General features: G+C 37.6%; 2 protein-coding genes across 17 annotated transcripts; both read left to right on the top strand.

Moving 5' to 3' along the window:
* Positions 1-493: 493 nt before the first annotated feature.
* On the top strand, positions 494-1,514 carry LOC6550711 (putative ribosome-binding factor A, mitochondrial). The gene has a single exon (XM_001977975.3). The coding sequence runs from the start codon at positions 626-628 to the stop codon at positions 1,442-1,444; it is 819 nt and encodes a 272-aa protein (XP_001978011.2). The 5' UTR covers positions 494-625; the 3' UTR covers positions 1,445-1,514.
* Positions 1,515-2,000: 486 nt separating this feature from the next.
* On the top strand, positions 2,001-15,979 carry LOC6550710 (dynamin). Of its 16 annotated transcripts, none has more exons than XM_026982534.1 (17): positions 2,001-2,094; positions 2,726-3,036; positions 4,397-4,470; positions 4,534-5,290; positions 5,356-5,472; positions 5,530-5,758; positions 5,819-5,976; positions 6,035-6,141; positions 6,727-6,920; positions 8,612-8,731; positions 9,145-9,156; positions 10,007-10,012; positions 11,337-11,540; positions 11,605-11,698; positions 11,760-11,899; positions 11,969-12,111; positions 15,107-15,557. In XM_026982534.1, exons 2-17 carry the CDS (start codon positions 2,891-2,893, stop codon positions 15,255-15,257), a joined length of 2,652 nt encoding a protein of 883 aa, XP_026838335.1. In that variant the 5' UTR covers positions 2,001-2,094; positions 2,726-2,890; the 3' UTR covers positions 15,258-15,557. The 16 variants fall into 16 exon arrangements, with proteins under 16 accessions (XP_026838335.1, XP_015010703.1, XP_015010708.1 ...); XM_015155221.2 differs by lacking the exon at positions 2,001-2,094 and adding an exon at positions 2,103-2,377 and having other exon boundaries at positions 15,107-15,977; XM_015155214.2 differs by lacking the exon at positions 2,001-2,094 and adding an exon at positions 2,103-2,354.
* The last annotated feature ends 2 nt before the right edge of the window (positions 15,980-15,981 follow it).

Genomic DNA, 15,981 nt, shown 5'->3' with positions numbered 1-15,981 from the left:
TATTTATGTTGGAAATTTTAAACAACTGACTTACATTCATCGTTTTCATGGCTTACGTTATATTTTATATTATAATTTTTACGTTATTTCGCATTTTATTCCTAAACATTATTTACATTTTTCGAAGCCTGGGAATAAAAGCTACATAAATGCAATTGCAATTTTTATTTAGAATTGGCAAACCTTAGTTTATTTATACACTTACTTACCTATTTTGACTTTAGTAGTAGTAGTAGTTAGTTAGTAGTAATTAATAATAAATATAGAACACGTAGTGTACCTTTTTATGCTTATGGTGAGTTCTAAATACTGAAAATTAAAAATATAACATTTTCAAACGAATAATTTGACAATTATGAGGTTATAATTAACTTCAACAGTAATCAGGTAATCAACAGTTAAAAAGCTCCTAAAATTCTGTGGATTCTTGAATATGACCATAAAGCGTTATAACAAACGGTGCGCAGTGCAAATAGACTATCCCAACAATAAGTGTCCGAATTTTTTTCCATCTCTAACGCATAATTCCCAAGTGGCTGGTCACACCGATGTTATTCCACATTGTATTTTGTATTGTATTCTATTTTATCCAATCTAGGGAATATATTTAAGGCAACTGGACTAAATGCTAAGCATTCGTGTTTTAAGGCTACAAAATGGACACTCTGTTCTTAGCAATGCATGCCAAATTGCTCTATCGCGACACAAGAGCTCCAAAAGGTCAAGTAAAGACAACGTAACGCGCCAGGGAAAAATATTTGGCTCGTTGTTTGGAAGTCGGCTTAAAGGCAGCAAAAACCATTGGTACCCATCGCCCGATGCAGGTACATCAGGCAATCAAAAGTCACTGCACGCCCTGAAATTTGGAAAACCACACTCGAACACTACTGCAAACCATAACAATCGACGCATGTCCGTGCTGAACAAGTTGTTCATGACGAACATCACCGATATTCTGGCCACCGGCGCAGTTGCCGATTCCATCGTGGGACAGGGAGTGCAGATTTCATATGTCAAGATCACCAGCGACTTCTCCCGGATCAATGTCTATTGGATGGGCAAGGATGGCGGGGAAAACCAAGAGCTAGAGGACACATTGAATCGCATTAGCGGCAGACTGCAACACGAGCTGTCGCAGCTGCATCTGATGGGCGAAGTTCCAAAGATCAAGTTTGTCCGGGACAAAACGAGCACTGGTCTTCATCAGGTCCAGGAGGTTCTGTCCAGGATCGAGATTCAGTATAGTTACTATAGTTCAACTTCTGCGGAAGCTGAAGAAAGCAATGCAGAGAGTTGTCAGACTGCTGCGGATGAGGAATGGCCGGAGATGCGTCAGGATTTCCTCAGTTTTAACCAAAGCTCAGTTATGGACAAGATTCTCGGCAAGATGCGCAAGTCCAAAGAGGCCTGGGTCAATCATAGGCAAAATATTGCCAAGACCTAGCGTTTGTTAAATTCTTTGACTTATGTACATAATATTAATTATTATTATTAAAGTGTTACTTAATACAATATAAATTGCGCTCTAGAGTCGATTATTTTCTTAACATTAGTTTTGTTTCTAAAAAGTTCACCATGTCGAATGGTTTCAAAAAGGAGAATCGACTGCATTTCTAAATAAAGCATTAACGGCTTAAAATTGAATGTCAAAGGTCGTATCATCACTATATTCGATTATGCTGTTATATATCGAATTGAGTTGTTTTCAAAGCCTGCGCACTGCACGTCTGTTTACGATATTAAAGCAAACACGTAGTTAAGTCGGACATGCGCAAAAAACGAATAGTTTTAGGAGCTTTTAGTATGAGGTATATATGTCCATTAGGATACGCCTATTGTGGCTGTGCATTTCATCAAATTGAGGCATAGCAATCACTTGCAAATTACTCCAACCAAATCAGCTGTTGTGATTGTTGCGATAGTGCGCGACCTTGCGCTTGGATTGTTATCGATAGCGGATGCAAACCTTACGAGTAGTATCGAAACCAATACTTAGTTTCGGCCTATTGAACGAATCGATATATCGATGTATCGCGAGTGTTTCACCCAGCCCTATCAATTATACCAAAAAATCAGACCAGACCAGCTTATCGGGTACAGATTGATTACTTTCTTGCATCTCTAGTTTTAGTCGAAAAAATCCATTGAAACGATTTGGAAGCGGAGTGGTGGTGATAGTCGTCAGTTTGCACAATAGGAAGAATATTTGTTTAAAAGACCAAAGCCCAAATTGTTGATGCGTTTTCGCAGCGCGCTTCTTGTGGCGATAAACATGACATCTACACTAACACAACACTGTTACGCCTGAGAAATAAGTGACAAATTGGAAAAGTCGATGATAGTTTCGTTTGGGAGTATATATACAAATTCTTTTTGTGTAAATGTCGATAAACACTTTTGCTTGCAACCCAACAATCATACCCACCTTTACCTTTTCGCGATTCCAATGAGTTTCGCTATTTATCCATTATAATCAAAAGAAGCATTAAAGGTTATTGTGGTGATACATACAATATATCGGGTTAATCGTGTGGGAGAATGAGTAACTCATGAGTGCTCTCCAATAACGATTTCTGTTTGCAATTCGCTTCTTTAACCCCCCTCCCATTTTATCAATTTTTTGTGTGGATTTTTTTTTTGTAATCTTTATGGTCATACAAGTGTATGTAAAGAAAAGTGATGAAACGCATGAAAGTATTTATAATGCAGTAATTGTAATTTGCAGAGGAGTGTGCAGTGCAGAAAAGCCAGCGATTAAAGGAACAACAAAAGAAAAACAAGAAGAGAGCAGGAAAAACACAAAAACAACGACACCCGGACGAGTTGGGATCGCAGTTCGATCTGAGTATCTAATCTTATCTAATTGTGTGGGAAATCAGAGCTCGCCGCAATGGATAATTTAATAACAATTGTAAACAAGCTGCAAGATGCGTTCACATCGCTCGGCGTCCACATGCAATTGGATCTGCCACAGATCGCGGTGGTCGGTGGCCAATCAGCTGGCAAGAGTTCCGTTTTGGAGAACTTCGTGGGCAAGTGAGTATCCCCAACGCCTAATCACCATATCACCATTTCCCACTATCATACCATATCACAGTATCCCCCTATCAGCACCAGAAATATCTAGCCTATATTTTAATTGATAATGGACCTGAAGGCCTCTTTGGCCTGCAGTGAATCGATTTTTCTGCAAGTCAGTTTTCTGCGAAAAGTAGCGCTTGATTTCTATTATTTCTGGGCCTAATGGCGAGCCCAATTAAACGCTGCTGAAAAACTATGCTTAATCGCTGATAGCACTCACTTTCAGCATTTTCTGTTTGTTGTTTATTAACAATCAATAATTGCTTTTTTCGAAACAAGTGTACTTGTTCATTATGACCAAACCATATCAGTGGTCTTAACTTAATTATGATGATAAGAATTATATCTTTCGCCTGCACAAAAGCTGTTGAAAATACGAAAAGCTCCACGGCACGGGAATTTTCAACTAATTCAAGAACACCTATTTCCAAATTGTTAAACAGAAATCTAAATTGTATGTATCAATGCGATTTCTTGTGTTTGTATCTATAAGCCTGCGCTGTCTCTCATTTTTCTTTGTTAGTGTCCATTCTAAATACAAACATAACGAAAACAGTGACTTACGCCCCAAAAAAATGCAGATAAGGCCATTGATAGTACGGCCGAGATTTGAGTTTTCCCCACTTTTACGGCCGATTTGTAAAGTAACTGGCATTCTGTATGCCTTTCTATGTTTACCTACGAATATTTTTGAAAAAGTTTAACCTCTTTTATAGTTGATTTATTTATTTTCCATTGCTTGCAAAGGGGTGAGCTAAAAAACATTAATCAATATGCCCATTCATGTATTTACGAACTGCATTAAACCATGTAAAGTTTGTGCTTACATAAGCCCACTATGTTCAAAATAGTCCAGATACATTTCGCATGCGCCGTGGCTTATATGTATGTATGCAGGTATGTAGGTATGTACGTATGGATGTCAGTTAGGGTGGTTCCCCCGCCCACCTGGCACACTGAGCCGTTGGAGGAAGCGAGAGAGGCAGACACCCACGGCCACCAGGCCAAAGTTTTAATGTCACGGAATATTAAGACCTCTATTAACTAGGTAGTACAAACAGGATGTAGGTGACCAAAGTGGTCGAAATGACCCATTTCCCATTTGATTTATTAGCCTAGCTTAGCTATCCAATACCTCTTCTTTAATTACTTAGGTATTCAGCAATTCGTTTTGGTGCCAAAATCCTTGAGGGGCAGACCAAAATACATGTTTAAACAACATTTTTGGTGTCTGGAAGTACTCACTTGGAAATTCAATTTATCGCATAAGTTATATTTCAATTTTTTTGCCTACAAATGTTTGCCTATTTTACAGAGATTTCTTGCCGCGTGGCTCTGGTATCGTGACTCGCAGACCGCTAATCTTGCAACTGATCAATGGAGTTACTGGTATGCCGAACATTTGAAGTCATTTAAGAGTTCTATTGAAATGGCATTTTCTATTTGTTGCAGAATATGGAGAGTTCCTTCACATTAAAGGCAAGAAGTTTTCCAGCTTCGATGAGATCAGAAAAGAAATCGAAGATGAAACGGATCGTGTGACCGGTAGTAACAAAGGCATTTCAAACATTCCAATTAATTTGCGCGTCTACTCGCCGCATGTACTCAATCTAACCCTGATCGATTTGCCCGGCCTGACAAAAGTGGCCATTGGCGATCAGCCGGTAGATATTGAGCAGCAAATTAAGCAGATGATATTCCAATTTATTCGCAAAGAGACTTGTTTAATTCTGGCTGTGACCCCGGCCAACACCGATCTGGCCAACTCGGATGCCCTCAAGCTGGCCAAGGAGGTGGATCCACAGGGTGTGCGGACCATTGGCGTTATAACCAAGCTGGATCTGATGGACGAGGGCACCGATGCACGGGACATTCTGGAGAACAAGCTGCTTCCACTGCGCCGTGGCTACATTGGCGTGGTGAATAGATCCCAGAAGGATATCGAGGGGCGCAAGGACATCCACCAGGCGTTGGCCGCCGAGCGCAAGTTCTTCTTGAGCCATCCCTCCTACCGGCACATGGCCGACCGTCTCGGCACCCCCTACTTGCAGCGAGTCCTCAACCAACAACTTACCAACCACATCAGGGACACGTTACCCGGCTTGCGGGATAAGTTGCAGAAGCAAATGCTCACCCTGGAGAAGGAGGTGGAGGAGTTTAAGCACTTTCAGCCGGGCGATGCCAGCATCAAAACAAAAGCTATGCTCCAGTAAGTCCGGAAAGGGATTGCAGTTGGTATATTTTGATTAAAATGGTGTATTCATATTCCTACAGAATGATTCAGCAGCTGCAATCAGACTTTGAGCGAACTATTGAGGGAAGCGGCTCAGCTTTAGTGAACACAAATGAGCTCTCAGGTGGCGCCAAGATCAATCGCATTTTCCATGAACGGTAGGTGTCTGCATTTTCTAAAACCCCTACACCTTTGATAACATCTCGTTGCTTCAGTCTGCGCTTTGAGATCGTTAAGATGGCCTGTGATGAAAAGGAACTGCGACGAGAGATCTCATTTGCAATTCGAAATATCCACGGTATTCGCGTTGGCCTCTTCACACCCGACATGGCGTTCGAGGCGATTGTCAAGCGGCAGATAGCGCTGCTTAAGGAGCCGGTTATCAAGTGTGTCGATCTAGTCGTACAGGAACTTTCTGTGGTTGTGCGCATGTGCACAGCTAAAGTAAGTTAGCTTAATGAACCGAGCTCTACACAGAGTTTAATTTGTATTTTCTTTAACCAGATGAGTCGATACCCACGTCTGCGTGAGGAGACCGAACGTATTATCACAACACATGTGCGTCAACGCGAGCACAGCTGCAAGGAGCAGATTCTTCTGCTCATTGACTTTGAGCTGGCTTACATGAACACCAACCATGAGGACTTCATTGGTTTTGCCAAGTGCGTAATGGGTAATATAGAAGAACATATGGAAAACTAAATCTTGGTCTCATTATAGCGCTCAAAATAAATCGGAGAATGCCAACAAAACTGGCACTCGTCAGCTGGGCAACCAAGTTATTCGAAAGGGTCACATGGTTATCCAGAACCTTGGTATCATGAAAGGTATGCAGTATTCGCTTTCTCTCAAGTTCACCGTATGTTTTTCAATCAACTGGCTATATCTGTGATTGGGGCAGTAACATTGTAAATGGTGACAGATTGCTTTCTTAGAAATTTAGTTTCTAATGTTTCAAAAAAGGAAAGTGCGTTTAGATTTGTCACCGCTTGGTGGCGGGACATTTTTAGCCTCTTATAATTTCAAATTTTATGTGAATATTGTCTTTGTCATTAAAAGATATAAAATTAGGACGATCTGGACCGCTAAACGTACGGTTTTTCAGTCATTCTACAGGTATTATAACGTTTCTGTTGCTTTTGTGTTTTTGCGTTTAATCATTTCATTAAATCATTTTCAATCATTATTAAATCATCCGAATCAAACAAGATCGTTGACTATCATGGGCACCGAGTATCCTTCATGTAAAGGATTCGTAGGTAAAAAATCAAGCTTGACTAACAAAATTGAAGATGGTTACTTCATGAAGAGGTGAAGTTTATGAACGTTGCATCTACTAACCCAAAAACTGTTGCGTTTCTTATTTAGGGAGTTCATGGACCTGTATTGATTTTCGCATATGTGTCTTGCAGGTGGATCGCGCCCCTATTGGTTTGTGCTGACATCCGAGAGCATCTCCTGGTATAAGGACGAGGATGAGAAGGAGAAGAAGTTTATGCTGCCGTTGGATGGTTTAAAATTGCGTGATATTGAACAGGGATTTATGTCAATGTCTAGACGTGTTACATTTGCTTTATTTAGTCCCGATGGACGTAATGTTTATAAGGTTAGTAATTTTTGTTAACATACAAAAAAATGAATTTTAAATGATTTCAGAAAACAAAACCAGAGAAAAACTTGTAAATCAAAATAACTAAACAAACAAACAAAATCAATTTTTGAAGATATTTTTTCGCAAAATATTTCAAATCTTCATTATATTACCCCAATTTGAATCCTTTGGTTAAAATAGTCGGGCAAGAGATCAATTAATTATTTTTTTGTATAATATAAAAATTACTATGTTTTTATCAACATTTAAGTCGAACTAAAGGAAAAGGAGCTTGCCGCGTCGTAAACTCCTTTTGCCTTTTGATTTCGTGATGCTATTAGCTTAAGAAGTTCACGGCTCTATTTGATTCACAATGAATCGCGCAAAAGTAGTCATCCATCATTATCTAACCTCTCGATTGTATTAAAGCTTATAATACTTTCCAGAAACTTTGTTTCGATCCTGCACAGAATCGTTATAACATCAGAATACTTTTCAAATCGATATTGCACTTGGAAACCGAAACTATCGATCACGATTTTTGCAATACAACCTTGTTAGCATCCAGCTTAAGCTCACGCTATATTCCTGTAATTTATACTGGTTGGTCAAGGTTAAAAGCAGGGACTTTCCCTGATTTCCATTAAATATGTTGTATTCTGTGTAGTTCTTTAAAAGCTTCGAACTTTTTGCCTTAGACGAGGTTTCCTTTAGATTTAACAGCATATAGTGCTTCTTCTTAGTGGATGCAATGGGTGTAAGCTGTAACTACCTATTTCCTTCCTTTTCGGGACTTTTAAGAGGTTGTTTCCTTCCAACTCATTGTAAGCCAGTCGACCTTTCATCCAGATTCCCTCATATATGCCAGCAATTTCCTTGTTGCCTTTAAATACTTTGCCAGGCTAGTTTACACGCAACTTAACAACTCATCTTACACGTTTGCTCAGTGCAAAGTCTTACCACTTAAAACATCACCTAATACACAGATTAAACGCTTATTTTTAAGGCGCCAACAGTTTTTATATGCATAAGTCACTACAAGCAATACTTGAAACGTCTGAACATTTAAAAAATATTTTTTAGAGATTATAGAACGCGTTTTCAGCAAGGCATCGCTCTTCACGGACTGCGAAATCCTGGATTCAAAAGAACTGATGGTCTGATTTAATTTAAAAGTAATAACATCTAGGGCCGTATCAGGCTAGCTCGCTCAATTTCCTTATATTATATGGAACATAGCAATATAACCCACTTTGTTGTCATTGCAAACATCGGCAACACAAGGCAATATTAATTTTTCTTGCATTCCTAAAGGCTACTCTCATCTACGATGACTTTCAAAATGTGAAATCTTCAATGGGTATATCTACAAAGTGGTTATTACAAGTTTTTGAACCTTTTTTCAACTTTTCTCTTCTGTGAGTCCGTCCGCATTGAAAAGAGGATCTCGGGAACAGGGAAGATTGCCAAATCCAAGGATCTTCATAGCAGTAGTCTTTTATAATTCAGGACCAGCAGAGGTGACCAGAGTAGGTGAAAGCGTATCGAGCACATCCAAACATAGGTTTCTGACAAAAGCGAACCCTACCAACAAAATCACCAACTTGCAGAACTGATATTCAATTGAATGTAGTACCATAGGCTAAGCCAAGTGCTGTTGTATCAAAAATGTTTCATTCTCTGCCTTCGAACACCCGGTATTCTAGGACTACAAACAACTGGAGCTGTCGTGCGAGACTGTGGAAGATGTGGAGTCCTGGAAAGCTTCCTTCCTGCGAGCTGGTGTTTATCCCGAAAAGCAGGAGACTCAGGAAAATGGCGATGAGGTGCGTACATAGAAACCATTAATCCCTATAAATATTTGCCTGCGTCCTAAGGCTTGACTCTACACTAATTGGATTCAAAAAAAGCCCTTAATGAACTAGTGGCTCTATAGAAATATTATCCGGCTTGAAAAGTGTACTAGGCCTTTGGTGGTAAATGTGAACTCTGTATGGTGTAACCATATTATACATAGCATTCTGATGCTATTCTTTTTTCTAGCTTTGTTTCTCAGAGCTTAGAGCTTTAAGGTTGCGTTTTATATGACCGTTCCTAAAGATATTTCCACTTCAATTGAAAACAATTCCGAATACTACATTATCTATATATTTATATATCTTTGTTTTCGCTGTTCCATTGACCAAATCAACAAAATAACTCGGCATATTGATGCTTTATGTATGTATTCGTCATGCAGGAAGGACAAGAGGTTTGTTAATCTTTGTAACTTTTCGGCTTATATATATTATTGGTGTACTCATCAATTAAATGTCGTACAAATGTATGCGATTTTGAATACTAATAACTAATACATTATTTTAACATCCTTTTTATTTTTCTTTCGTTGAATTTTTGTTGTTTCATTTTTAAAGTCTGGTGACGTATTTTAGCCGTTATTGGATACAAATTATTTATATTTGAAAAAGGAATCAAAATGTAAAAGAATCTAACTTATTACTAACATATTAATCGGTTCACGATTTGGTAAAATTAAGTAACTACGGCTGTAAATGTCATCACACTGTCCAAAAGCATATGAGCTAAAAAAAGATCTATAAAGCAGCGTATTTCTTAAAAGCTAGTACACCTTGAAATCTCAAAATGGTGTAACCCCTAAATGGTTAAAGGTGCGATTGATTACCATATCACAAGCCGAGTAATATAAAATGGTTATGGATATAAATCTAAATCGGATACGATTGTGTTCAAATCGGAGACCTCTGAACTAGGCTTTCAAAAGAAAAATTCTAGGAATATTGAATGATCTTTCGCGACAATTCAAGATTGCAATTGGATTCATCCTACTCGGGCTGTGATGCATTTTTTTCATTAGCCAAAGTTGTAGTTTGTCGGTCCTCCATCTTGTTTATTTGATTAACTTAGAATTACTGATTAAGATAGTCGGCAGTTCGACTATGGCATTGTTACTGGTTTCTTATAACAATTGTGAACATGTTGTTCTCTTCTATTTTTCCGCCAACTACCGAACAAAAAACGACCAATCTATGAAACGCCAAAATACACACAAAATTAATAATTTCTTCCGGTTGGTTTCTTAGCAAAAAGTATGTTGATTTCAATTGTTTATATTGGGTTAATTATTTTCCTTATGTAATTGTTGCATTTCCTCACAATCTAATTATTCATTTATACCCGCTACTCGTGCAGTTACTCGTAATTATATTCAATCCTATGGAAGATGTAGCAATGTCCGTTTGTCTGAATGATCGTCGAGATTTGGGAATCGAAAAATGCTAACGACTTGGACTTGGATTGGATCCACGGGAAGTGAAGATATTGAAACGGGCTAAAAGTAGCGGGTATCCCATAGTCGGATACTCGGCTATATCGTTCCTCATTGATTTTAATCAATTTCAAGATGACTTGTCTTCGATTTAAGTAAATAAGTGTTACAGATATATGTAAGGTCTGCCTATATTGTAACTATGCAATTTTACTTAAATTGACGGTCGTCGAGTGCATGCACTTTGACCTTTTCAAGATAATTTGTATTATATTTTACAATTGGATTAATTTACTTCACTCAACGTTCGAAATCAAAATAGTCAAACGCATGCCACTCGAATTGTTTTCATCATATTCAAAGATGGGAGTTTGAAATCGCAATCATATTTATGTAATATGTTTAAGTTTCAGAAGATTGGGGCTTAAAACTGTAACATCTGCAGGACTTTTTTGGTTTCGGTGATTTGTTCTATTTTCAATCTCTCAAATGTTTTATTGCTTGGCGAAATGTTTCAAAATGTCATGGTATGAGTATAGTTTTTTTTAGTAATGATCCCTGTTTAATAATTACAATAAGTCAGAATATTCAGAATCCAAATATATGGCATCACCAAAGTAAAATTACATTTTATTTCACTTAATGTAAAAATGTTTTAGAAAAATACAAGGTCAGTGTTTTCGAAATTAAATATTCTAGACTTTTGAAGAAGGCTGTTGAGGGGTTACGCCACCCTGGAAAAAACTTGGAAACATTTTTAAAAATTGTACCTTTTTATGAGTGATGCATTCATTCAATTCAAAACATTTACTTTTGGTCCCTCCGGCGCCAGAAAATTTTCAATACAGCGCGTGCATGCATGTTTTCCTATTTTTTTTTTAAAGAAAGCCATACGATATCGATTTGGTTACGCAACATACTTTGACTGTGGGAAGTGGGTAAAGGGTATCTCATAGTCGGAACCTCGACTGCAGCGTTCTTTCTCGTTTTTATGTGCACGATTCAGTTGGTTATTTTGCTTTCAAATACTTATTGGGTTGGTTATTTGGTTTTTAAATACCAATGCACTCTATAAAATTGCCAACAATCATTTATGGACTATCAATATCCCACAACCAACCCCTCCCTATACGAATACTAAACAGTCGGCCAGCGAGGAGAGTTCCACCGATCCACAGCTAGAGCGGCAGGTCGAGACCATCCGTAATCTGGTTGACTCCTACATGAAGATCGTTACGAAGACCACCCGTGACATGGTGCCCAAAGCAATTATGATGCTCATCATCAACAATGCTAAGGACTTTATCAATGGCGAACTGCTGGCACATCTCTACGCGTCCGGAGATCAGGTAAGTTTGGCAGGTTACCCTAGAAGATGTGGCTGTAACCATGACTATATCTATTCTGTTACAGTCTCAGATGATGGAGGAGTCGGCTGAATCGGCTACACGGCGAGAGGAAATGCTGCGCATGTACCGTGCTTGCAAGGATGCATTACAGATCATAGGTAAGGACTAACATGAGTTCCAGTTTGAACGTTTATAATATATTCTTGAATCGAATTCAAGGCGACGTATCAATGGCAACTGTATCCTCGCCATTGCCTCCGCCGGTTAAGAACGATTGGCTGCCCAGCGGCTTGGACAACCCACGTCTCTCTCCTCCAAGTCCGGGTGGCGTCAGAGGAAAGCCAGGACCTCCTCCACAGGTATAACCACTTGCTAAATTATTATTAAATATAGTTGAATAGCAGGTCAATGTGTCTATTACCTTGCAGAGCTCCTTGGGTGGACGGAACCCACCATTGCCACCAGCAACAGGGCGCCCAGCGCCAGCGATTCCGAATCGCCCAGGAGGTGGGGCACCACCACTACCCGGCGGTCGTCCCGGAGGAGCTCTTCCCCCACCAATGCTACCATCGTGAGTACCCTTCTATCCTCTATCTTTATACTGTCAAATACACAAAAACATATGTGGATCATTATTAAAGGGGCTATTTGTTTAGCCACAGTATCGATGTTCCTCACTTCCTGACTTCACATAAACATCTACTTCAAAGAAATAAATTTCCTATAATCCGTGTGCTCAATAATGATCCATGTATTAGGGGTGTCACAGAAATCCTTACCAAAATGGGAAACCACAAGAAGCCGAAATGGTCGCATTGCCAAAATAATATACCTTGCTGCAAACATATTTTGAATTTCTAAGCTCTTTTTCTTTTGAATAAATGCCTTTAATAGAATGAATGCATGAATGCATAGTGAGTGAGATAGTATTTATGATCAGCAACACAATGGGCGTAGATACAAATAAGATTTTAAGCCATTAGAATAGTCTTATCTCCAGTGTATTTTGCTTGAATGCTTATTAGACTTAAAGATAGTATAAAGTTGATCGAAAGCGATTTTTGTGGCACCTCTGTGTATTTAAGTTGTATTTTTAAATTCGTAAGCGACAGTTGCGACCTGCGTTTTATCTACTGTGTTTGCTATTTAAAAAGTAACTAAAAGTTAGGTTTTTGTGAATAATATAAGTGAATCTCGGCCAAAGACGTGAGTATTCACACTATCATTATCCAACGTGACTTCGCCTAGGTATTACATGCAAATGGGTATCACAAAAAGCCAAATAAATGTAGAATTGGGAATATATTTTATTTATATTTTATTTACTAACTAAAAACACATATGTTGAAATACTAATTTCTAACAAAAATCCAAAGTCTAACCCATGTCGCTAATCAGGAATTCAACTTATTTTATAGAAATTATGATTTCGATTGGGATTTATTTTTGAGTTAAGAAGTAAGAAAGAAGTAAAAGTTTGGCACTGCGAAAATGGAATTGAAGAGAATCGAAAATTCAAGCAAAAGCGATTTCTGTGAAACCCCGTTCCAAATAAATCTTTTTTGAATAGTCTAGTCATTTTTTAGGATGAGTGTTAAATTTAAGTTGAATAATAATGTGCTTGGACCAGATTTCGTGAACGAACTTAATAAAACCCTATTGTTGTCTCTTTTTTCTCTTTCTATGTGAAACGATAAAAACAAAAACACTATTAAAACACACTCAACACAACACCAACTCGAAAATAAAAATAATTTTAAACCATATAATACGAACAGGCGTCGTTAAATTGTTGTCAGCGTCGAGAGACATCTATGTATCTAGGGGATGAATCCGCAAAAAGTAGCTTGCTGACGATTTAACCAACCACAAACAATACCCAATTCTACTTTCAACAATTGTAATTTGATATTATTCCGGCAAAATCCGAAAAACCAGATATCCTGAATTCCAGAAATCAACAACGATGGGAAATCGATACATTTGAATCGCTTGCGTATTATTGTAGTCATATATATATAATCTGAAGCGTTAAAACTGATATAAATTCTTAATATGTGAAAAGCAACTAGTCGAGATGCACATGATTTCTTTAATTCCATAAGATGTTTTTCGTAATGTCTACTTTCCTGTGTAGATATACAATATATACATATGTGTACAAATGTATGTGCATTTGTTCGTGCATGCCTAATTAATTATTATTATTTGATTAATTGATTACTTGATGTTCCCCCATTATCAACGGCATACGCTCAAAAGTTATGTAAACTATTTGTACGGGCAGATGCTTAGTGACGATATTAACCAATGATCTTAATTATATAGCTAACTATTAATAAATAGCTTTCGTTAACTGCATTGTGTTGTTGTTGATGTTAAACTATAAAACCCAATTAAATTAGAAAATGTTAGGTATCGCAGCGTTGAGAACATTTCAAGTCAGTCACAAAGTATTTCCTTGAACTTAAAACAAACTAACAAATTACTAACTAAAATCGAACTAACTTAATGCTAAATTACCCCAACCATTTAACGGAAATGCACACTGCAATTACATATTGGGATTCAAACTAATTACATAAGTAGGACTTGCTTTCGCTTTTCGCTATTATCGCGTATCATTATCTCTTCGCCATGAAGTTCGATTGATTTCTGTAAGAAAAATGTTATATTCCCCATCCGTATTCTCGGATTTGTGGAATCATCAGCTGTCCCGTTTCCAAGAAACGATTAAGTTACAGGATTAAGTTAACGCTTATTTGTATTGTCCATTCCTTTTTGTATTTGTAGGTTTTTGTTTAAGTTTGTTCAGGTCAGAAGTCAAAATACTTATTTGAGTTCGATGGAAGCAGGTTTTTTTTATTGCAATGTATATTTGCGAAATTAGCAGAGATTTTTTTGAGTGGTTTGTATCGATTCCCAGGAACATACAATTATACATATGTATAACCATTATTATTGCCAATGTCATAAAGTATATATTTTTTTAAATTGACATTAAACCGATTTTTTGCCAAGACAACCCTAAAAATATCTATATGCATTCATATATATATATTAATATATATATATATAAAATACGTGTTTCCAATATTTTTATGTACAATGTATTATTTATAATGTTGATTACAAATATATAAGTCATGAAAATACTCTTGTGACTTACTCAAATGGATTGTGACGATGGAAATATGCAGCAACTTAAATTACATATGACCAGTTTACGTATACACAAATAAAGTGCATAAATAAATACATAAATTGTTCGTATTACATAAGTGTGTATTGCTTACTGGCGGGGAATAGGCGACTAGCTATTACCTATTGCTTCATGTTTGGTGTGTATCTATCAAGAAGTCGCGATGCCTGTGCAGATGTAAATGCATGGCGAAGTCGAAGTTGGGTAATGCTAGAGGTAATAATACTCTATCTAGTAAGGGATCGTCCCTTTATGCCACAACAGATCCGAATGATTTGAAAGTGAATATATGCATAACTGAAGGTCCCTCGATTCAAGCATTTCAGTTACCAAAACTAAATAATCCCCTTGTTCATTTTCAAAGCCGTGTGTCCGGAGCTGTCGGCGGCGCCATTGTCCAGCAATCGGGAGCCAATCGCTATGTGCCGGAGAGTATGCGTGGACAGGTTAACCAGGCCGTGGGCCAGGCAGCCATCAATGAGTTGTCCAATGCCTTCAGTTCGCGATTCAAGTAATGCCCGCAAGATTGAGCACAATATGCAGCGTATGCACATAATCTACAGAAAGTTAGAGCCAGCACGCCCGCCCCTCCTATCATATCGTTTTATCAAAGATGTATCATCACCGCCCCAAACCGAAGATGGCAATGTGTCAGTGTTGGTTTGAATATTTGGGTCTATAGAAAAATTCAACGGTGTGCTATATGATCTTTGGCTAATTCTATATTCAAATTAGTGCTTTCGAATTGATTTCATCGTGGATAACATTTACTTTTTAAAGTATATTTAAACGTGAAATAAATAAATTTATTTTCCAAAACGAGTATTTATATGTAAAGCAATGCTAGCTTCATAGAGGGTATTCACAAAGGGTATTATATGATATTTGAATCGCGGTGAAAGCAGGCGGATGAGTGCAGGAATGCAATAAAGCCAGTATTTTTTTAAAGCTCAAATAAAACCGAAGAAATATCTAAAAGAAAATCGTTAATTGCAGTGTTACAATGCTTCTACATTGATGGTAAACATCTAACTATGTACTCACTCTAAAACATGTATGAACTATCCTCAGAGCAATGAATTATATGCGAACAAATATTATTTAGCAGCGGTATGTCCGCAAGAAATTATACAAAACCTATTCAATGATAAATATTGTGTGTGTTAAGGTTATGGTCTTTAACGATTCTTGTTTATAGACGTTTGTTAATAAGAAAATAAAGAAAAAATAAAGTATTCG

Source organism: Drosophila erecta, unplaced genomic scaffold, assembly GCF_003286155.1.
Source record: "Drosophila erecta strain 14021-0224.00,06,07 unplaced genomic scaffold, DereRS2 tig00000126-arrow-pilon, whole genome shotgun sequence".
In the NCBI taxonomy this organism is placed as follows: Eukaryota; Metazoa; Arthropoda; class Insecta; order Diptera; family Drosophilidae; genus Drosophila; species Drosophila erecta.
Note: the sequence above shows the minus strand (reverse complement) of the source record. Positions and strands in the feature narration are given on the sequence as shown.

Excerpts from the sequence above, each read along its gene's own strand:
- LOC6550710 (XM_015155221.2), top strand. The coding sequence starts at position 2,891 with ATGGATAATTTAATAACAATTGTAAACAAGCTGCAAGATGCGTTCACA. Across the intron at positions 3,037-4,396 it reads TTGGAGAACTTCGTGGGCAA|AGATTTCTTGCCGCGTGGCT; the intron begins GTGAGTATCCCC and ends CCTATTTTACAG. Across the intron at positions 5,291-5,355 it reads AAAACAAAAGCTATGCTCCA|AATGATTCAGCAGCTGCAAT; the intron begins GTAAGTCCGGAA and ends ATATTCCTACAG.
- LOC6550711 (XM_001977975.3), top strand. The coding sequence starts at position 626 with ATGCTAAGCATTCGTGTTTTAAGGCTACAAAATGGACACTCTGTTCTT.